This window comes from Dendropsophus ebraccatus, chromosome 9, assembly GCF_027789765.1.
Source record: "Dendropsophus ebraccatus isolate aDenEbr1 chromosome 9, aDenEbr1.pat, whole genome shotgun sequence".
NCBI lineage: Eukaryota > Metazoa > Chordata > Amphibia > Anura > Hylidae > Dendropsophus > Dendropsophus ebraccatus.
Genome location: NC_091462.1, coordinates 86,468,531 through 86,492,833, shown reverse-complemented (window position 1 = coordinate 86,492,833; position 24,303 = coordinate 86,468,531). Strand labels below are relative to the sequence as shown.

Genomic DNA, 24,303 nt, shown 5'->3' with positions numbered 1-24,303 from the left:
TCTTGAGGTGTTTTTCGGCAAATGTAACTCTGGCCTGACTATTTTTGGAATTGATGAATAGTTTGCATCAAGATGTGAACCCTTTGTATCTACTTACATAGAGTCTTCTCTTTACTGTTGACTTAGAGACAGATACACCTACTTCCCTGAGAGTGTTCTGGACTTTAGTTGATGTTGTGAACCGGTTCTTCTTCACCAAAGAAAGTATGCAGTGATCATCCACCACTGTTGTCTTCTGCGGACGCCCAGGCCTTTTTGAGTTCTCAAGCTCACCAGTCAATTCCTTTTTTCTCAAAATGTACCCAACTGTTGATTTTGCTACTCCAAGCATGTCTGCTATCTCTCTGATGGATTTTTTCTTTTTTTTTTCAGCCTCAGGATGTTCTGCTTCACCTCAATTGAGAGTTCCTTTGACCGCATGTTGTCTGGTCACAGCAACAGCTTCCAAATGCAAAGCCACACACCTGGAATTAACCCCAGACCTTTTACCTACTTCATTGATTACAGGTTAACGAGGGAGACGCCTTGCAGCCCTTAGAGTCCATTGTCCAATTACTTTTGGTCCCTTGAAAAAAGAGGAGGCTATGCATTACAGAGCTATGATTCCTTAACCCTTTCTCCGATTTGGATGTGGAAACTCTCATATTGCAGCTGGGAGTGTGCACTTTCAGCCCATATTATATATATAATTGTATTTCTGAACATGTTTTTGTAAACAGCTAAAATAACAAAACTTGTGTCACTGTCCAAATATTTCTGGCCCTAACTGTATGTTTTGGAAGCACAGACAGATATATGACGGGTACCACGTGTCTCCTTGTCCTAATAGCTACTGTATCTTACAATGTCAATAGTTTGTAAAGTAAATTACAGCTGGCAGATACCCTTTAAGGGTGCGTTCACACCTACAGGATCTGCAGCAGATCTGCAGCAGATTTGATGGTGAAGATTTGATTCTGTGTTCAGAAAATCAGCTGCAGATCCTGTAGGTGTGAACGCACCATTAGGAAACATTTTAGTGGTAACTGGTGTTTCATCTCCCCTGTTGTGGCACTGCAACAAGTACACTTGCTGCAAGGTTTGGCAACCATTCACAACACTCAGAAATAAATTATTTACACTAAAAAATCTTCCCCTGTAAACTCACTTATTCACCCCCCTGCGTGCATCTACAGGGACATTTATGGTTTGTGAGGGTCCCTGTTATGGGATGGTGTACTGGACGTTATTTACCTGAAGTCTGGGATGGAATAATCACTCCCTGACAATTTCGTGAACTGCCTTGAATGTACTTGTAACGCTACATTCACAAGTTCCCTAAGTTTTTCAGGATCCGCAATTATGGACAAATATAGGGCCCATTGATTTCAATTAGAATGTTAACAATGTCAGTTCTAGTATGGACCATAATTGGGGCACAGATTGTCCAATAGAAGTCTATGGAACGTCCATAATAAAAAATACAGATGAGTAATCATTTCCCACAAACAATTCCCACTTATTTAAAGGGGAACTTCCCTCAAACATAACTTAACATAAAGATCATACACAGTTTTTTGTGTCTTTAGCAGAAAGCAGCAGAACTGGGAGAAGGAGACTGAATAGATAATAACAAGTATAAAATATATTGTTAGTCTCACCATGGGCAGCAGAATATAGAAAGTTATATTTTAGTGGAACAGCCCTTTAACTATTACCTTACCCTTCTTTGATAATACACACAAAAATACAGACTACGGATGCAATACTGAGGAAATTTTTGTAGCTTGCGGATGATTGCAGACATCATATACGGTCCTGAAACACTGTTGAACGTTTGACCGCAACCTAAGTTAGTGTTCAGTTAGTGTTTAAGATGTAAAAAATGTTAATGTTATTTATAAATATTGGGATTCATGCTTTACAAGGGTTAATGTTTCACCTGGAAGTACACGTAACACATCCTCAATGATCGACTTACCAGAGACTTCATATTTGTCTTTGCAGTAACATCCATAGGCTCCATCTTTTATCTTCCATTCTTCATCTGCTGCACATATCAGTGTATCATTTGCTGTAGATGGATCTGAATTAAAAAAAAAAAAGGAAAATTATTCCTCAGGGTGGTGATTGGTGAGGACTGTGAGATGACACCAGCTAGGTTGCCCGAATTCGGGAAAGGTCATTGAACTGTGGGCATTCAAGAGACTCTATCATATGGAACAATGAAATGTTTACAATGCAATGTGCCTTGGAAGACTCCTATTTATAGCTAGTGTCTGGTACTGCAGCGTATGATGCGTTTACACAGAGAGATTTATCTGAAAGATTTTTGAAGCCAAAGCCAGGAATGAAAGTGAGAGGAGGATAAATCTCAGTCTTTCCTTTATGATCTTTTCCCTGGTTATAGTCTGTTCCTGGTTTTGGCTTTAAAAATCTGTCGGATAAATCTCTCTGTGTAAAAGCACCATTAGCTTCACTGATTTGGGATGGTGCTTAGCTATAATTCCAAACACAATCGTTGAACAAGTGCGATACTGTGGTTGGGAAAAAATGGCCAATTTTTTTCTGAGCCTATATTGACACATTGTATTTCCATTACTCTTTTGGCCAGTCTTTTTTCAACCAAAACCAGGGAAAATTTAAAGAGAATGTAAAGAGGATGTACCACCATAGTGCGGCGCCATCATGGGAAAGCCGGTGCCGCGGTCCGTTTTTGGAACTGCAGCCCGTTTCCCGTGCATGGTGCCGTTCTATCCAGCGGTACTGGGCCGTGCTGAAGCACTAGAGGTCGGCCGACCCTCCCCCAATGGGAGGGAACTCCCTCCCTTTTATGATGCTACATTAAAATCAATGGAGCAGCGTCATAGAGGGGGGGGGGATTCCCTTCCATTGGGGGCGGGCCGGCCGACCTCTAGTGCTTCAGCACGGCCCAGTACCGCTGGATAGAACTCCGCCGTGCTCGGGAACCGGGCCGCGGTTCAAAAAACGGACCGCACCATTGGCTTCCCTATGACGGCGCCGTTCTATGGATGTTTTAAATTCAAGAGCATGTACCTGGTGGTACATCCTCTTTATAATGTGAAGATTGACAAAGTTCCTTTGTTTTTAACCCACTTCTAATTCTGGTCTAAAAAAGACCGGCCAAAAGACTGACAGTAATATTGAGTGTGAACATAGCTTTATACTTGAAACCCCTATAAGGAAAATATACTGTATGATGTACCATAAAGTGTTAAAATTCACATTAGTGATAGAATGTGATAACTTCCTAATAAAACTAACATGTATTTGCAGCGCATTGACCTTTGTTAAAGGGGTTGGCCATTTTATAGTAAAATAGTTCAGTGTATAGTATTAGTGAATGTACTCATTGCTCTTACTGACAGCAGCTCAGTGTGACTCATAAAGCTAAAATCAGCCCTGCTCTGTGGTGAGTCTGTCCATAAGATGGCTGAAATGAAGGAGCCTCTGACTATGCCCCACCCCCCAGTGTTCACCACTGAGCCTGTATATGCCTATGGAGGACACTGGGGGTGGGGCATGGTCACATGCTCTTCCAGGTCGGCCATCTTACGGACAAACTCACCACAGAACAAGGCAGCCCAGCCTGGAGGAGGGGAGCCTTATTTTAGCTGTATGAGGTACACAGGGCTCTGCTGTCAGTATATACAGTACAATGCGTACACTTACTAAACTGTATACTGAACTGTTTTCTTATTCCATGATTATAATCCATGCACAAAAGATGTGCCAAGGACCAGAATCACAGTAATGATGCATGATGCCGGGAGCTCTGAAAATGCTTCAGAGTGAACTGCTTCAGAGCTCGCAGTCGGTAGCACACCTTCTATGCACGGACCATAATCACAGAAAGTGTGAATGCCTCCTTGGGTTTCTTTTCCGCAGGCTGATTACCAACCAAACACTCTCAGAAAGGTTAATTCACGGTTATCGCCTCATGTAAAAGGACCTGTGAATACATGACAAATGACCAAACACTTGTTCAGTAGCTGATCACACTAATTTGTACAAGTGGCCTGTGTGTAGGCTCCTTTTTTACCGGTGCTAATCGACTTGCTTCAGTATATGGTCAAATAACTGTCTGTGTAAATAAAACAATTGATGGGGGTCTGACTCCCAGCAAACTCCATTGTGTGTTTAATAGGAATAATAGCATAGTTTACATGACTATCCATGCTCAGCCCAGACTGCATATATATTTCAGTGGGAGGGGGGGGGGGGATAAACTGTTGCTGACAGACCTGCCTAATAGTAGTTTATCTCCTGACAGAACAAGGTATAGAGTTATATTGGAATTCAACATCGCCTTTTTTTTCTTAACCCTGACATCTACAGCACAATCCTATAAATATGAACAGGTTAAACTGACTCATGTTTTTTTGTTTTGTTTTGTTTTGTTTTTTTAGAAATAAAGAACAAACATAAAAAAAATATTGTGTACGCCGAACATTTACGAACAAATAACAAGCAACTATATATATAGTTTGTTTTTGAAATTAGAGGTAAGAGGGGAGGAGAGGGGGCCCAACTGCCATGGAGCCCTGCCTAGGTGGCACTGTGCACCGCATGGAACTACACATAGAGTAAGGAGGTAAAAGTACCACTGTAAGTCCCACCCCCTTGTTGCCATCCAGGTTGCAGAAAACCCTACAGACTAACAAGTATATTAGTATATTTTCTGTCTACGTCATTTAGCTCTAGGCTTGAAAGTCAAAATAAGATTTTTGTTAGTGAAAGAAAATTATTGGTGACAAATAATTCTGCAGTATTAGAGTCCTGTAAGAATAATTCCCCAAATCTCAAATGTGAGTGTGAGATCAAGAGGAGGACACTAGAAGGAGGCTTTAGCAAAGATAATAGTCTATAGTGAAAACAGACGCTATTACTTACCTGTGCAATATGACAAATGGCAAGCTGGGGTTCCATTCAGTCTATACACATGATATCCTCCAGGACAGGCTTTTATCTGGACAGTGGTTGACCAGAAACAGCAACTTCCCCAGTTAGCACAAACTGTCCGATTCACAGCTCCATCACTTACAATTGGATGTGTGCCATTCAACCACATTGAGGCATGTGTACCACAAGCGTAATCTAGTGTGCATTTTTCTGGCATGCGAACACCCCCACTGCCAACAAAGCGATACCATCCATTTTTGGAAGAGTCACAATTATATCGCTCATCATACATATTGGATGTACTTCTCCAGGGTTCATCGAGAACAGTGTGGTTTAAACAAGGATCGGAACAGGTGTAAGAACCAAGTGATTTTATACACTCAACCGCTGGGTCACAGAATCCGTATAAACATTCATTAATTTCACAATGAAAACCATCACCATAATAATCAGAGGGGCAGTAACAGGAGTAGTCGCCAATGTTATTGATACATGTTGCCAATGGAGAGCACCTGTTTAGTTCTGGGCTGGAACATTCATCTATATCAACACATGTGCCTGCTAAGTTGATATGACCACTTGGACAGACACAAATGTAGGAGCCAAAAGTATTATTGCACATGCCATAAGAGCAATTGTTTAGCCAAGAGTAGGCACATTCATCTATATCAGAACAGTTGAAACCATCGCCAATGAACCCTTCTTTGCAGTTGCATTCTACATAGCCAACATAGTCTTCACAGGTAGCATTTGGATGACATTGTGAGCAATTTCCTGCAGCTGTAATAAAAAAAAAAAAAAAAAAAGGACATTAAAAAAAGGGAACCAAAATATGTTCCTTAGTCCTCATTCACAGGTCTGCAAAATTTGTCTGCAGTTGTGGACAAATTATTTAGAACAAATTGGTTTCTATGGCCTCCTTCACGCATCATTAATATTTGTTAAACTGTGATCCTAAATAGCTGCAAGTGGCAAGGGAAAATGGATGCCAAGTAATTATATGACCATTTTGGGGGTGGGTAAAGCTAATACATGTTTTGTTTTGTTCTTTAACTAGATAAACTTTGTTAACTAGCCTTTTACAATTTTTGGGGATCCGCAAAAAAACAGATGACACATTTGTGGATATGAATAACTTTTTGCAGATTGCGGATAAAAAATTGTAGACACAAAATATAGTCCACAAAAAACCCTCCCTCCCCCATCTTCACCCAATGTAATTATGCAAACTTTTAAATTAAAATGATACTTACATGAAATATTTACAGCTGGAAAACAAAAACAAAAGAACAATATTTAATATTTCACATTATTTAATGTATTATTTCAAAGTAAGTACATGAGATGAATTGAGAACTCAAATAGTTTGTATCTCTATAAATGACAAATATGCAAACGGTTAACTGAGATTGTTAATAGCGCCACCTTTGTCCATGAGTTGTGTTTGATATTACCTTGGTTACATATAGTTAGCAAATAGCAAGAAGAGAAGGCAATGGCAGCTCACCAAAACCTGTGGTCTTTACATTTTTAAGAGCAACGCAAGTATGCTGGAGAACCACTAGGTCTGAAGAAGCGCACTTGGGTGAAACAGCTGTTGCCTCAGTGGGATGCACTCTCTCCATGTTGTTCTCCCACATATAAACATTACAGTAAAGAAAGTCAAAATTACATGTTTTGGTGAGTTGCTGCTGTCTTTTGTTTTCTTTTTGACGAGCACCTCTGAGGGTCTAATGATTTTGTTTGAATGGGAACACCATATTGTATCTGGACTGACAGCATAAAAGCAGTGCCCAGTGTCCCTATATCTCTTTATCTGTTTAACTTGAATGTGGCTGATGTGTAAAACAAAAGCAGCGCTACTCAATAAAAAATAAAGCAGGTTAAAGGGAACCAATCACCACGTTTATGCTGATATGGTTCCCTGCTGCATAGTATAGATCTACTGTGCAACTTGAAAACCAGCACCTTCTTTAGATTAGGGAAAAAGTATCTTTAAGGCTGGGAGAGGGGTAGCAACTAGTCATTTGGGCAGGGAGCTACCCGTGACTAGTCGCGGCTCTCTGGTCTAACTGTCTATCAATCATCCCCGCACTATGCACTAACAGGCAGCTGGGATAAAAATGCACAATTGTGAATCTGCTTCAAAATCCACAGCATTCTTTGTTGCATATTTTTGACAGATCTGCATGAAATTTTTTTTTGACACTTGTGGAATCTCCCAAATGGTGTGTATTCAGTCTGCATTAGCTGTAATAGGTCTCTGGATAGAGAAATAGATTGATAGATAATAAAATAATGAATAAACATATACATCAGTAGCGATGATTGATAGATAGATAGATAGATAGATAGATAGATAGATAGATAGATAGATAGACAGACAGACAGATAGATAGTTGTTGAAATATTAGTCAAGCTTTGTACTTTTCCAGAGGTCTGGTATGGCACTGGTAGGGGTGAAGTGACAACTTTTCTGACAACTTTAATGTAAGGCATTTGTCTTTTTCGCTAATTTGGAGCACGTATAGTTGAGCGGCCTGATTTTGATTGATATATCTTTTTATAGGCATGCATATATATTGTTTTCTCCCTATACAGTGCCTACCCTCTAGTTTCTACATTTGTGTGGTTTTTCTATGGTATTTTTTCTATACATTAATAAAAATTGACGTTTACAATATTTTCGAAAATGTAATGTTCCTTTGGGGGGCTAGATAGATAGATAGATAGATAGATAGATAGATAGATAGATAGATACCTTCTACTCATGAAGTACTGTATATGGATTTCCTGCATATATGACTATAGTCTACATCAGGGTTCGGCTGAATTTAAAAACTTAGCGAAACTTCAAAGATTTGTTTATCACCATTGTCTTATACTAAGTGATGCATCTACTTTGCGCATAGATAGATAGATAGATAGATAATCAATATTAAAATACCTATAAACCCTTCCACTCGTACAGCACATTGATCTCTTGCATTTATGGCTATAGTCCACAATCCTTTTTTAGGGTCTTTCAGCTGATACATGGATCCCCACACTTCTGAAATAATCTGTTTTAGTGGAACTTCATTAGCTGCACATAAGAGAAATAGACATGTAAGTATATAACAAGCAAACAGGTTATCATTATATCCGGTGTAAAGAGACTTACAGTCAGGCCCCAATACTCGTATGGAATACATTGCTCCATCTGTGGTTATAATTAGGGCTGTAAAATGTTCTCTAATAGTAAAACTGCTGGAATTATATCCTAAATTATAATCCGCAGAGAAGAGCCGCACAGAGCTGTTGGAAGGTCTCGAAAGTGTGAAGTCCAAGTAATTAAAGACCTGGAAATAAGGTATAAGGTCATGTCAGATGTATATTACAGGTACATTAACAGTACGCCTTCATGACCAAATGTCATTGATTTACAGATATCTGGGTCACACTGAAGCAGTGTTCCTCCTCATCTTCTAAAAGCCATAAAGCTTTAAATTTTCCACTTAAAGGGCTGGTTGTGGGCTTTTTTTTTTCAGATTATTGTGCCATGATTTATAGTTTTTATTGGTATCATGTAGCTGTAAAAGTGAAATTTTGATTGCTTTTTATTAGCTTTTTATCTGATATATAAGTTACAAAAATCTTGGTATTTTTATCCTCTTTTCGTTTATGCTGTTTACCATGCGGGAACAATAATGTTATATTATAACAGATTGGACAATTCTGTGCGCTAAAATATACAATATGTTTTTTTTCTACATATTTTTAATTATATAATGGACAAGTTTTTTTTTTTTTATATTTTCTTTTACATTTTATAAGTCCCTCTATGGCAGAATATAAGCAGTTTGCCGATCCGACAGGAAAGAGGAGAGCATTGCCTGTCAGGGAAAGTAATCAGGCTGCTAAGGTCCTGTTCAGTCAGTGACAGGTACTTATCCTGTCACTCGCTTCCTCAAACAGCACAATGTAAAAAGATCACAATACAGTGATATATCATGGAAGTAAGGCATTTAAATATATGCATGCTATGGTGATTTCCTCATCTCAAACAATTGAAACAAAAACCAACAACAATGATAGGTATATGTCAGGATTGGGCATTTGCGCTCCTGGGTTCAGGCTGCACACCGAAGAAGGCGCTGATTCCTGAGCCTTGTCAGAACAGGGATCTGTCTTGTTTGTTCAGCCCCACCCATTTTTTCAGTCAGAGTTCTGGCAGTGAAGGACTCTGCTGCTAGATTCTTTGCTACTTGGGATTCCGGGATTCATTAGGTTGGTCTGATTAGGTTATGGACCGGGCTCCTGGTCTATTATAAAAGCCTGACATTCTAGCAGTTAGATGCTGGCTATTGAGTGTTACTCTGTTACAGCTCCTACTCTGCCACCTGTCTGTGGATTTACCTTTGGCTTTGACCTTACTGCTTGTTTACTTGACTCTTCCTTTGCCTGACGATTTTGTACCTTTGCTGCTCGCCATGCTGACCTGGACTGTTGACCCCGAATTATTGTGTTTGTTTGTCTGTCCTTGTTTTGTGTTTTCACCTGTTACAGAGCAGGGACCGCCTTCATGGTTGTCCGCAGCTGCCTAGGGCTGTCCGTGGCAAGTAGGCAGGGACAGTGGGTGGGAACAGCTAGGGCTCACTGTGTGGTATCTGTCTGTCGCTAACAGTATACATAAACCAAAAATTTCAGTGTCCCAATAACTTGTCATGTACCCTTAAGCAACCAAGAAGTTATGTTTCGACTAGACACACCTGCCCACACTGTAACACCACCACCAAAAGCTAATCTAGTGACAAGAGTGGCTAGTGCATATCACTTTCTTTATGTCTCCAATATTGTGGCAGCCATCATAGCTGATCAGCATGAATCAGTTTTCATCAGAGAACAGCACTAAGGCCCACTGGTCCCTCATCCGGTGTAGCAGGAGAGCCCTGTATCAGGTACTGCTTTTGATGGTGGTCGTATGGCAGGTGTAGAGCAGGTGTATCTACTCAACACAGACCTGCCCTATACTTTGTGAATGAACGGCTGCTGGAGCGTGGGGGACCTCACATGGAGTGGCCTGCACTATAAAATTACTTGAGCAGAAACATTTTATGTTTTTCATAAGTTTTACCCAGAAGAAAAATATTCCTACAAGAAACTTTAGAAATTCAAGAAAAGAATTAATGATGAGAGTCAATGATAAAATCAATACAGATACACTGCATCGGATTGATCAATCTGTGAGAAACAAAACAGGCATAATATAACCATAACAACCAACCACAGCTTAGACCCTCTTACACGGCTCAATGTCTGGCTGCAGGCCAGCACTACTTAGAGAAATCAGTGCTCATCTGCAGTGCCTACACATCTCAATTAATCGAAGTGCCAGGCCGCACAAACAATTGCTGTATTGTTTGTGCAACCATAAAAATGTATTGTTATTGGCTGCACATATTCTGTTTAGTGATTTTACCTGCAGTGCAAAAGATCAAGTCAGCTGGTGAGCGAGTGTTATTAACAGTAATCTACGCTTGTAAAAGGGTCTCTAGCTTTCATTTTACTAGAGCTTGATAAGATATGAAATCTAACCTATGGGCAGATTTTCATGATCAGTATAAATGCCAAGGCTTTAAACTACAGGGAGAGCTCTTTAAAATAGCAATCATAATGTTTTAAAAACATTGGTCATAAAGAATATCATTTATAAGCTGGTAAATTACTGTACTTTATTTAGGTCTGAAAGGGAAACTCGAAAGACATGTCCAAAACTGGCAGCGGCGATATCTCGATAGATAAGGAAATCTGGATCATAAATTCGTCCACAGAGACCGGTGATAAGGAAGAAAACCTGAGGGGGAAATATAAAAGGAAATATCTTAATTTAGTTAATTTAGTTTAGTTTTTTAATAAATCAACCAACAAAACACATTAATTACTGAACTCAAGGAGAACAGTGAAAAAATCCCAATGCCCACAAAAATTTAAATATGCAAAACAAGAGTCTGTGGAGCCTCGGTTGCGAGTCTCAAAACACGGGATAGCCAGATAGCTCTAGCCTGTTGCCACGGGGTGCCTCCATGATAGGGAGAGCACCACACCAACCTGATAGGTAGCCCCTTAAGTGCCACTCGGTTGTGAGTATTGGAACATAAATAGAGAAACAACAGGGTGGCCCCTTTTTGTCAGTGTCTAACTCAAGGTGCGAGTATTGCGATCATGACAAGGGCTTGCCAAGGCAGGCTTCCATCCACAGACAGCCGTTTCAGGGTATTTGCCCCTCGTCAGTGTGGAGTAGGATTCTGACTAGTTGGGGCAACAACAAATCAGCCAACAAAACACAGTAATCACTGAACTCTTCCCATCATGGAGGCACCCCGTGGCAACAGGCTAGAGATATCTGGCTATCCTGTGTTTTGAGACTCGCAACCGAGGCTCCACAGACTCTTGTTTTGCATATTTAGTTTTTTAATAGTTAAATTATAACGGCTCCATCATTTTTAAATGAAACCTGTCAAAATATCAGTGATGAAGAATATGCCATGAATTATAAAGGGAACCTAGCAGGTCTCTGGGGCCTCACAAACTATCCCTGGGACCTGCCAGTTCAGGAGAACAGCTTTCTGAGTGTGAGACGCCTAGGCCCTGACAGGTTCTGTTAAATAGTAATGGCATACATTTAGGATTCTTCACTCAATAGTTCATATAATACTTAATAGTTTGCTCGGCCATAAAAATCAACTTTTCCAAAATTATTGCTTGCAAAGATGGCACTTTTTTTTTTTTTTTCTACAAAATTGGAAAAAGAAGATCATATTCTTCCAGACAGATACACAGTATACCAGTGTTGCAGAACCTTCATTCTCAGGATCTGTGGGATCTCACAGGTCGGATCCCACTCATTATAAAAATATAGCATATCTTAGAAATGGAAATACAGCTTTAGGCCATGTTCACATTATACAAGAGAACATCATCCCGGCCGTTACTGCAGTACTGGGCAGAAGATCTTTAGCGTCACTTAGTTCTGATGTGGGCGCATCCGTGCGCACCCACATCAGGACTCCCCACTGCACACTGTGGAGCGTGCAGCCGGAGCCGCCTGCTCCATAGTGTGCACTGACAGGGTTTTCTGCGGCTGCTATTCATTGAATAGCAGCCGCAGAAAACTGACATCTCATTTTCTCGTGGCGCCGCTAGGGATCCTGGCTGGAGTGTATACTATATTAAAGTACATATCTGTTTGTCTGTTCTCTATAGGAGCCTAAATGTCTTAACTGTTTGACCCTAGATTTGGGACATAGGTAAATTTTGTGCCCAATAAGGTTTGTGAAAAAGTTTTGACCATGTCAAATATACAGTATATAGCACTTGCTTGACATTTATCAGCCATTATCACAGCCTGTTTTCTATAGGCACCAAAAATACTAAACCATTTGGGGGAAATTTATTGAGCGGTCTTAGGGCCTGTTCACACTACGGATTAGGTGCAGAGATTCCGCCGGGAACCTCCGTCTGATGAATCTGCGCCAAATCCCTTCTGCTATATCTTTAAATGGGAGGGCTTGTGCGCCTCTCAACTCTTTGAGTGGAGGCACAAGAGCCCTCCCATTCAAAGTCATAGCAAAAGGGATATGTTGCGGAGTCCGTGGACGTGACAAATCCGTAGTGTGAACGGGCCCTTATGGTAAAATTCTATTTGTTGCTCAAAAAAAAACAAAAAAAACATGCAGACCTTTGCTCTCATTTTACTAGGGTTGTGTGAGAAATGAAAGCTGAGTTCTGACTGGAGAAGCTTATATATGAGTTTTTACTATATGGCTATGTTCACACAACTTTTTTTTCAGCTCCGTTTAAAATGACGTCCGTTATTTTGAGTCTAAAATAACGGACGTTTTTTAGAAGCATGACAGGTGTTTGCACATTATTTTAGTTTGGGGTTACTAATTGCCCTTTGGTTGTGGCTTAATTAAAAAATCCATTGAATTTATAGTAAAAACGGAGAAAGAACGGTGACAAAAGAAGAGCTGTGTGTGAAAAACTAATAAAAAACGTCCGCTATTTGCAAAAAACGTCCGAAAATAATGTTAGTGTTCATTGTTTTGACGTCCGCGGCAAAAACGTTCGTTTTTCAATGCATTGTGCGCATAGGACGTCCGTCTTCCCATTGACTTCACTGCAAATGCATTGAAGTCAGTTAAATTGCTGTAAAAACGGACTTTTTTTAAAATTGCGAAATCGGATGTTTTTTCTCCATTTTTGACGTTGTGTGAACATAGCCTATGATTGATAGATTCCCCTTTGGCTCCAAATTTGGCAAATTAGTACTTCTGTCTGGGAAGATTTTTTAAATGCCAACCTTGCCAGTCACTCTACATTGTTCTGTTATCAGCCATTATGTCTGGTATCCAAATGCCTCGACCAACTGACCCCAAATTAGGCACATAGGTAAATTAGGCATCCAGGAAGGATTTTGTAAAGGTCTTGACCTTGCCACAGGTATAAAGCACTCATCTGCTGCTGTTCACTGTTATCAGCCATTACCTTATATAGGTATTTAAATACTTGAACCATTAGACTCCAAATTTGGCATATAGGTACAATGGAGAAGATTTATTGAGTATGCCACGAAGAAGGCGCAGATTTCTGGTGCAGAAAAATTTTATACCTGGGTTTTAGTGATGTTAAGTTGTGAAAAGATGTAGTTTGTCAAAGATGAGTTCCTGTAGTCTAAAGCAGATGCATCTGTTAACACCAGGATGAAAGAATTGGGTGGGGAGTTTTTCAAAGCCAGATCAATTCCATGCATTGCCAGCTCTGGACAATCTCCACCTCCAGTGGCCACCAGGCTGTTAAAGAAATCTCCAAATGTTTTCTCTGATTTAGTTATCCTAACGGGGCCAAAATCTGTAAATTCCAGAAGTAAAAAATATGTACATCATTTTGAAATTCTCTTTAGTAATATAAACGTCATTTGTCCCTGAAAGAAACATTGCACTGAGATTAACAGGGTTAAGAACTTTACTTATGCTCATATCTACTATCACTACTATCACTTATATGGCTATTAGTGATGAGCAAATAGTATTCGATCGAATAGAACGCTATTCACGCTATTCGATTGCGTTCAAATATTCGAGCGATAACGCAGCAAATAAACATGCGGGGGGAGGGACAAGCACTAGGAATAGGCAGGAATTAAAAACAAACAAACCTCTAACTGTGATTGGCTGGCTAAACTACGTCACCTCCTGAATATAAGAATAGTGAATTTCAGATTTGTGTCGCTTGCTGGTTGGAGCTAGAGAGGGACAGACTGTATACCGGGGAGAGAAAGCTTTTAGGTGAAGTTAAGTAGGAAGGGACCCCCAAAAGCTCTTGTTAGGGCTAAAAGTATAAAAACGATATATTTAGAAGCTGTTGTGAGACAGGCAGTGTGTACAGACATCTACTGACAGTGTATATGGCTGTATACTGTGATTGCAGGATAATACCTGTTATCTTGCTACTACTGATTTGCGCAGTCTGCATCCTGTAAAGGAGTTGATGGGCTCTTTCATTTTATTATTGCAAAAAACAATTATATATCCGGTACACGGCTGTATACTGTGATTGCACGATAATACCTATTATCTTGCTACTACTGATTTGGGCAGTCTGCGTCCTGTAAAGGAGTTGAACGGCTCTTTCATTTTATTATTGTAAAAAACAATTATATATCCAGTATACGGCTGTATACTGTGATTGCGGGACAATACCTATTATCTTGCTACTACTGATTTCTAGTTATCATTAATTTTCCTTATTACGTATTTTACATTGCACCTGATAAGTGCGCAAGTGCGTTCCGCTAGACCGAAACGTATGCGAACCGTTCACGAACATTTTTTTTTTTTTTTTGTGTTCGGGATCCGAATCAAAAGTTGGGATGTTCGCTCATCACTAGTGTTAGATGCTCCCAGGGATGCTTCCCTTGCATTCCCATATGCATCCAGAAGTGTTGGCATCATATCCTGAGGTTTCATTGTGCACTTGGTGACCTCCTAGTGGTCGAATATTGATTTCCAGGTCCCAAGTATTTTTCTCCCATAGACTATAATGGGATTCGATATTTGTTCGAATATACGAATATCAGGAGCTATTCTAATCGAATTTTGAATTATCGAATATTTCACTATTCACTCATCTCTAATGGCTATACATGTTGTCTTTTAACTTAGTTGTAGTTTCTGGTTAGACTGCATGTAAATACATTGTTTTTTGCCATGGTTTTATCTCTAAGGGGTCTTACTTGCCTATTTATTAACCCTTGAGGACCAGGCCCAAAATGACCCAGTCGACCGCGCAAATGTTGATCTTTGCGCTTTTGTTTTTCCCTCCTCCCCTTCTAAGAGCTCTAGCACTCTCAGTTTTCTATCTACAAGCCATGTAAGGGCTTGTTTGTTACAGGAATAGTTGTACTTTGTAATGGCGTCTTTCATTCCACCATAACATATATGACAGAATCCCAAATATATTATTTATGAAGATATAAATAGGTGAAATGGTAAAAAAGAATGCAATATGGTAACGTTTGGGGGGTTCCTGTGTCTACGTAATGCACTATATGGTAAAAGCGACATGATAACATTATTCTATAAGTCAGTCCGAACACAACCATATGCAGGTTTACACAGATTCTCTAATGTTATATATATTTTTTTAATGAAATCCTTTTTTTGGCAATTAATTATTAATAAAATGGGCCTATTGTGACGCTTATAACAGTTTTATTTTTTCACCTATGGGGCTGTATGGGGTGTCATTTTTTCTGATATGATCTCTAGCTTTTATTAATACCATATTTGTGAAGATAGGACGTTTTAATCACTTTTTATTAATTTTTATATATATATATATATAATGTAACATAAAATCGGTAATTCGCACACTTTTTCCCCTCTTTTCATCTACGCCGTTCACCGTTCGCAATGACGCTCCTTATATTTTAATAGATCTGACAATTACGCATGCTACGGTATATTATATGTTTATTTATTTATTTTTTATATGTTTTATTTAAATAATGGGAAAGGGAGGTGATTTCAACTTTTATTGGGGGAGAGGTTTTGGGGTAGTGTAATAGTGATTTTAACTTTTTTTTTTTATACATTTTAAGTCCCTTTGGGGGACTTGTACATACATTACTTTCATTTTACACACTGATCATTGCTATGCCATAGGCATAGCATTGATCAGTGTTATCGGCGCTCTGCTCATTGAGCCTGCCTGTGCAGGCTCAGTGAGCAGATCACTGATCGGACCGCACGGAGGCAGGTGAGAGACCTCCGCCGGTCCTTTTTAACGATCTGGACCCCTGCAGTCACACTGCGGGGGTCCCGATCGGTAAGTGACAGGGGACTCCCCCTGTCACTTACACTTAAACGCCGTAATCGCGGCGTTTAAGGAGTTAATGTCATGCTCCTGCATGATCGCTGCAGCGTGCCATTAACGGTGAGGTGCCTGCTGCTGATTGCAGCCGGCCCCCACCTGCTATGAAGAGCGCTCCGCTCCGGAGCGCGCTTCAAAGTTCAGGATGTACCGGTACGTCCAGGGTCGTCTGGGCACAGACTTCCAGGACGTACCGGTACGTCCTAGGTCGTCTAAGGGTTAAGGCATGTAGCCATTTTCTTTAAGCAACTCTGTACCCACAATCTGACCCCCCCCCCCCCCCCCCCCCAAACCACTTGTACCTTCAGATAGCTGCTTTTAATCCAAGATCTGTCCTGCGGTCCATTTGGCAGGTGATGCAGTTATTGTCCAGAGAAAAACTTTTAAACTTACAACCCTGTGCCCTACGGGAGTATCTGTGCCCTAACTTTGCACCGCCCCTCCATCCCTCTTCCCCACCCTCTTCATCATTAGGAATGCCACTGTAACATTTTTTTCATGCTGAACATTTGCACAGGTGTCTTAATGATCAAGCCCATGTACTGTCCTCTCACAGATGACGAATAGTAGGCAATCTGTCTGGAGCATTCGTAATGATAAGGAGGGTGGGGAGAAGGGACACAGAGGTTGTGCCAGCCTATTGCATACACACTCTAGGCCACTCCCGTAGGTCACGGGTTTGCCAGTTTAAATGTTGTTTTTTAGCACAATTACTGCATCACCTGCCAAACGGACCGCAGGACAGATCTTGGATTAAAAGCTTTCTGAAGGTACAAGTGGTTTGGGGGGGGGGGTTTAAATTGTGGGTACAGAGTAGCTTTAAGCCTGATTCATTTTATTTTGCCCTTCATATCGTTGCCTTCCCATCATCATTCTACCTTATGTCTTTCATTTCTTTACAGTATTGATACTCATAGTAAAACCCAGGATATCCTTCCAAATTCATAGTACATATGTAGCGCCTATATGAACCCTTTAAAGCTTCACTATCAGCAGGTTCTGCCCAATGAATCTGCTGATATGCCCCAGAGGCTATTTACCTTATGAGTGCATGGTTGTTAATCATTCTCCTTTTCTCCTTTCCTCTTGATATTCTCTTATTGCCCATATGCTAGTTTTGGGCTTAGGAGCATTTAGGGTGTCGCCCAATGGTCTGGAGCACCCCCTCGAACCGCTCAGTCTGCCCCCTCCCATGCCACCCACTATGCATATTCATATATGCATAGTGGGTGGCACGGGAGGGGTCGGACTGGCCAGCACGGGAGAGGGCAGGCTGGGCAGGTCAAATGTTTGACAATAGAAGGATCGGGTGTTTGGAATTTCAACATACCTAATCATGTGTTCCTATAAGAAACTAGTTATTTGCAAAATAGTTATTCCACTCTCCAAACTGAAAACACACGTGTGTTCAGCTGATAATTCAAGATCTAGTTAACTCTAACACAAACTGATAACCTAGGATTTTCTCTCTGCCTGCTTCCCCCCGCCCCCCCCCCCCCCCCCCCCCCCCCCCTTAGGTTTTTGTCTGTCCCTCTTATCTTTTCTCACATATTAGTTTTTAGAATCTTCCTGGTTTTGGTGTCTTCTGTCTTTCTAGTCTTATTAATATTGATTATTTATCTCTACATTTAGAAGATTCTCATTTTATGGCATTTTTAAACTTCGCCCCTTGGATTTTCATCTCTTGTTTCAATTATTATTTTTTTAAGCACATGCTATATTTTGGATTTAAACTTTTATAAGTAATGACTATGACCTAAAACCATTAAATATACAATAAAAATGTAAACCCAATAACATTAGTAGTAACATACCTGGATCATTAAATTCCACCATGGTATACTGGCGAACCCCACAAGGGAACTTGGAAGTTACACGGTCCAGAAGCCAACGATTTACAATCTTCAGCTCAGAAAAGTCAGCAACCATTGACCCTGTAGTGTCCACCACATAAGTGAGGGATGAAGACTCTAGAGGAGATAAGTAAATGTAGGTTCATACTACAAAATCCATAATAGACTGGAGATGTCCATCTCACAGTCAGCTAATCAAAGTGGCAATATAATATTTTTCAGAATTGACAACCAATGATTTACTAAAGGGTCAATGATTTATTTCCCCAATACTATGCAGCCCAACTAAATGATTGGTTATTGTAAGCAAAAGTAGTTCTAATTACAAAGCATTTGCTATTGAAAAGCAAACATGTTGAGTGCTGATGACCACTTTGCCGTGTGAGAAAAAAAATCCTTCTGACCCCACTTTGCCATGATGAATGTCCTAAAACAAATTGCTTTCTCATAATGATATATATTTGATATACATATCCCGTGGCCCGGGGTGCTGTGGTGGCATACAGCAGGTGGGCTAGGTGTTTGGTGGCTGGAACATTTGGGCACTTGTCACAGTGGTCAGGAGTGGTATCACCCACCCTCTGGACACACACTCTGCTTTTGAAAAGAGTAGCCCAAGATGAGGGTGTAGGTGCAGGTGCGGTAACACAAAAATAGGACAAAGTCAAGCACTTAACCAAGAACAAGAACTTCAGTAAAATACAAAAGTAATACAGTAGTGTGCTCAGCAGGTGCAGGTGTAAAGGTGAAGAGTAGTGAAGAAACCTAAATTAGCTTGGCGTAGGGAATTTCTTGGGGCCTAGTCCAATGCAGTACTGTACTCTGCCAGGATTATAGTGTAGAAGAGTGTAAGTAAAGAATACTAGTACTCATGTTTATCTGACCGCCTTCCTGAAGGTTTATCATTGCATAATGGAATAAGTCTTTCTCATAAGAAGAATCTCTCCCATAAAAATTAGTGGACCACATATACCGGGACATTACACATATGATTACAATTCTATGATATACAATTGTATGGTTATGTACAATTGTTATGTCTGAAACAAACGGAAATTCAACCATCAATGTCCTAATAAAGACATACAAAACTACTGTATTACAGACAATAAAGGGATAGTGCAGCGCTAAACAATTATTAACTAAATAACACACATTACAAAGTTATACAACTTTGTAATGTATGTTATGTTAGTGAATCGCCCCCTTCCCCGTGTTTCCCCCCACCCACACCAGACCCAGAAGTGTAGTGCTCTATACATACCTGCTTCTTGCCGACCCTGTCTGCCATCTTGTGCCAATGTCGTCACCTTTGGACGGACGGCCGAACCGCTCCGACTGTCCCTAGTGCCGGACGCCCTCTGCCGCATCCTCAGCTGCTCAGTCACAATTGGCTGAGCACAGTTATGCTCAGCCAATCACGGCTAATCAGCTGATGATGCAACACGCCGTCTGAAGATGATGACATTGGCACAAGATGGCGGACGGGGGTCGGCAAGAAGCAGGTATGTATAGAGCACTACACTTCCGGGTCTGGTGTGGGTGGGGGGAAACACGGGGAAGAGGGCGATTCACTAACATAACATACATTACAAAGTTGTATAACTTTGTAATGTGTGTTATTTAGTGAATAATTGTTAAGCGCCGCACTACCCCTTTAACATTTCTTAGTGGTCTGTCATAAACCAACCAGCTGAACAGCAAGCAAAGGTACTGAGGACCTACTGGGACGACAAAATCATGACCATTCTTGTCATTCCACCACAAGTATAGAAAGGAAAAAATTATCTGGTTTTAAAAATTCATTTTTAAATATTCTATCAGGGAATGCTGTGTTAGTAGACATTTATCTGAACTGTAGAGTAAATTGAATCAAGTCAATACCATATATAACAGCCGATCGTTTTGAACTGGCTCCATGTAATTTTCTTTAACGAAGAACTAAAGAACTAAGAACTAAAAGGAATTTGCACTTTGGTTCCTCCTAACTTGATAGCTGTAAATTTCAGCAACAGAGCACCTTATCATCATCTTAACTACTCCTTGATAAAAAAAAAAAAAGTGTCTGCTATTTTATGTTCGGTGTATTCAGCAAAAAAGATGTAGGGTTATTAGGCAGGCATGCAAACTTACAGTATATCTTTATATACTTCAGCTCATAAATTGTGAATACAAAAAACCTTCTAGCAATTCTGAACATGTTTTACCTGTGTACACGTCACAATTCCTTCCAACATCATCAGCGCCAGAAACTATGAATGGGGAAATGAAATGATTTTTGTTAACAATAAGTTAATATAAATACAAAATCAAGTACCAATGTCACAGATGTTCAAGAACAACTTTTGAATGTGGGATATAGTAATATCGATAAAAACACATATTTTGCACTCACCTATTGCTTCTTCTGCAATGAGTTGGTAGATAAGGGTCAAATATAGAAGATACATGGTTACATTAACTATTAACTGTTATGAAAAAATGAATTTCTAGGTGAGTACAGCAAGGTCTACTCAATGTAACAAAGCCTAGTCGATGGCACTTGTCCTGCCTCTGTGGGCACTGGAGCTCAGGATGCTGCTTTTATAGTAAAAGAAGGAGCAAGCATTTCCTAAACATGTATGGTAATTATGTTATTTTTTTTTTCCACCCATTTCCTTGTCCCCTGATTTCCATATAGAAGTACAACCCTTTGAACTTCCTTGTTAAATATTATACATTACAAATTTCAGTTATTAAGGACAAAGGATAGACAAGATTGTTTAATTGCTGCTAATAACCTGTAGTCATCCTGATAAAGTTGACAATAATATACATCACTGACCTAGTTATTCCACAGCTTAGAGGTGATAACTATATTTAATACCTGATATGAAAAATACAAAGGCTGAATTTATATTTTGCAAGAAGGTACAATGGTTCAGTTGAGGGGTTTGGCCCTGGCCTTGAGCTAAGAAGAAAGTCTAAGGACCTACAAAATAGCTTGACCGATCCTGGTTTTCTTTGAAGCCTCTGGCTCTGAGGGAAGGGTGCCAAACTTACCCATCTAGGAGGCTAAGAGAATCAGCAGTGCATAAAGTTATTTACTAAAAAATGCAAAGGGGGACTGGGGGGCGGATCAGCAGCATGACGTAGGAGCCACATGCCCGAGTACCTCCCCTCTCCTCCACGAGGAGCTCTGATCCCTGGTGGCCCAACTCGCCTGCAGGATGTTGCCCAGGTTGTAGTGAAGGAGTCCAGAGTGGTGATGGCGGCGTCCCCCTATGGCGGTGCGCGGGCTGAGGTGCCTCTGGTGCCGGCCGACGAGGAAACTATAGATTCGAGAGGCTCCGGAGCCCGTCGGCGGTCACGTGTGGTGACATGTCTGTGGGAATGTGTCAGCTGACCCCCAGGCGCCTTTGAGAGCCGGCGACGGCATCAGTCTTGAGTCTGCCGGCGGACACTGAGGGGAGATCTAAGACACTGCAACAAGTGGTGACCGCAGTAGTTGAGTGGCGCAGATGCAGCGGCCGGCTCCTGTCCTGGATACCAATGCAGATAAGGTATTGAGCACTTTGCTCCTTGTGGCTGGCCCGGGTAGCTACCTGGCTGCGGACACAATAAGTAAAGCATGGCGACATATCTAAAGACCCCTTCTCTTGCTAAAATTGATGATGTCATCCTGCCTGTCTATGCTCTCTGAATTGGAGTTTATTGACTGTCTCTGGATTGCTTCCTTTAAGGTTTATGCTTGAAGATAGAAAGACATCCTATCGATCTGAGAATCCTGCTGAAGTGGCCTTTGGGTACACTCTTTCCCCCTACACTCCTAGTTGGCCTGGTGAAAATCCTCTGTTTGGCGGAGACTTGCGACAGCTCCTCTCCTATGATCCAGAAAGATTGTAAAGTATACGGCCACTGACTGAATATATGAGAATTATTTGGTTTATTTCTTATCTGTGTTTTGTTCTTCTCCTGGTAAAATGGCTAACAAATCTCAAAATAAGAAAGCTGGGAAAGGGTTTTTTGTCAAAGATTCTCCCCCGCCCCCCAAGATTGGGAAATACTTGAAATCCCCTGCAGCTAACAAGTAGAATTTTCCCTTAACTCCTCTGCAGGAGAAGCTTCTGCTTCCCAGTCTGATCTATCCGAGGGGGATACAAGCCATAGAGCCGGTACAGACCTGACAGTTTTGAAAGAGATATTGGCAGAAATTTCTAAATGCAGTCAGGCTATATCACTGCTGACTACCCAGATGGGAACATTATCATCTGATATCATGTTGGTACGGCAAGATCTTTCCAACATTCGTGATAAAATGGTTGCGATGGAAAAACAAATCTCCTAACTGGAGAACTCTATGGCCCAGGTCAATAAGGAGTTAAACATTCTAAAGAAAGACAAGGTGGGACTAAAGGATTAAGTTGAATGACCTGGAGGATCAGTCCCGCAGATCTAATGTCCACATAGTAGGCTTTCCAGAGGGGGAAGAGTTGATACTCGGTTGATTTTTGGCAGAAATGGTTAACTGACTAATTTGGAGCAGACTCTTTCTCACCTCTGTTTGGGCTGGAAAGAGCCCACAGGGTACCAGGAAAGAAACCTCCTGTGGGGAGCCCTCCCCGCACGATGCTAATTAAAATCCTTTGCTCTTCTGATAGGGACGCACTATTAAAACTAGCAAGAGTAAAGGGTGATATCTCTCGGAATGGATCAAAAATCTTTTTCTATCCTGATTTTTCCAGGGGCACGCAAGCTAAGAGAGCCTCCTTCAGGGAGGTCAAAAAACATTTGTTCAATGCAGTCTCTTTCTCTTTGTTGTTTCCAGCTAGACTCCAGGTGGTGCTGTCAGGATGGTATCTTTGCAGAGCATTATGCGCCCCTCGGCTAGTGCTGTGCGGCTGAGAAGGCGCTGATATTCTTGTCTTCGGTTTCTGTGTTTTTGTTTGCAATGTGTGAACACTGGTTTATATGTTGGGAGACACACCCGACTTCACCTGCTGAGTTCTGTCTGGCCATGTCTGGGTTAATCTGTGTTTTGGTTCGGCTGTGACTGACAGGTCTTCCTGCCAGTGGATCTGTTTTGTTCTCAGGTGTCTGTGCTTGGAGTTCAGGGGGATGGTCCAATTATGTTCTTGATCAGAACCCTGGCCTCCTACTATATAACTACCTCAGTCTCTGCACTCATTGCTGGTTATTGACTTAGTCTCTGCCTGCTTGTGTGTTCTGTTTTCTGGTTTCTCCTGACTCCTGCTTAGTTTCTTTTGACCTCACTTGCTTGCTGCCTGCCCCCGACCTTATTGCCTGTTTTCTGATTACTCTTTTGGATCCTGATTTTGTACCTTTGCTGCTCGACTGTTGTGACCCGGATTGTGGACTTTTCTTCATTGTGTTTGTCTGTCTGTTGTGTATTTGTGTCCCACCTAGCCAGTGCAGGGACTACCGCTCAGTTGCTTGCCGCCATCTTAGGGCGGATAGTGGCAAGTAGGTAGAGGACAGTGGGCGGGGCTGAGCTTAGGGCTCACTGTCTTGTCTTGTCCTGCTGTCTGGTTCCTAACAGGTGCATAAAAACTCCGTCCATTTCTTTGCCTCCTCTGGGGAGGTGAATGAATTAATGGAGGCAGAGGGCATATAATAATGATAGTTTCTTTTCTACCAGGGATCATGAATTATTATGAATATTTCTGTTTTGCGACGTAATCTTCAGTGGAGGGAGGAGGGGGGGAGGCAGGGTGGTATTGGTACAGGATGAGTTGCCGTTTATTTTGGCAACATTGGTGGGGTAAATGGAGGGGGGGGGGTCTTGGACAGAGGAGGGTGTTTTCCCTTCTTTTCTCTTTTCTTTTTCTTCTTCCTTTTTTGTCTGAATGTCTGTAGTTAGATTTTTGACCTGGGACATCGGGGGAATGGCTGAAAGGGTTAAGAAACTTGCAATTATGGGTGTAGTTACTAGACATCTTCTTTAAGGCAATTTTGGCTAAGAAGAAAGACATTAAGAATAAGGAACAGGAGGCAATTGACGAAGTGGAGGTAAAAAAAAAACTACTGTATGAACAACGTGACTCTCAAGAGTCTTGGCTAGCACTGCAAGAAGCCCAATATGAAGTTATTTTAAAAGGGACAGCAAAAAAAACTAAATTTCAGGGCCAAAGTA

At 41.0% G+C, this 24,303-nt stretch overlaps 1 protein-coding gene across 3 annotated transcripts in view; it reads right to left on the bottom strand.

Moving 5' to 3' along the window:
* The window catches only part of LOC138801199 (uromodulin-like), a 50,882-nt gene extending 30,146 nt beyond the window's left edge, over window positions 1-20,736 (bottom strand). For all 3 annotated transcript variants that reach the window (XR_011364582.1, XM_069983760.1, XM_069983761.1), the window contains exons 1-10: window positions 20,566-20,736; window positions 20,378-20,422; window positions 18,132-18,287; window positions 13,556-13,794; window positions 10,616-10,738; window positions 8,066-8,243; window positions 7,850-7,987; window positions 6,156-6,170; window positions 4,894-5,682; window positions 1,961-2,065 (exon numbers count right to left, since the gene is read on the bottom strand). Coding sequence is in view for 2 of the 3 variants with exons in the window: in XM_069983760.1 (XP_069839861.1) it covers window positions 1,961-2,065; window positions 4,894-5,682; window positions 6,156-6,170; window positions 7,850-7,987; window positions 8,066-8,243; window positions 10,616-10,738; window positions 13,556-13,794; window positions 18,132-18,287; window positions 20,378-20,422; window positions 20,566-20,620 (1,843 nt within the window). In the remaining variant the exon portion in view is untranslated. The remainder of the gene's footprint in view (window positions 1-1,960; window positions 2,066-4,893; window positions 5,683-6,155; window positions 6,171-7,849; window positions 7,988-8,065; window positions 8,244-10,615; window positions 10,739-13,555; window positions 13,795-18,131; window positions 18,288-20,377; window positions 20,423-20,565) is intronic.
* Between the last annotated feature and the right edge of the window lie 3,567 nt (window positions 20,737-24,303).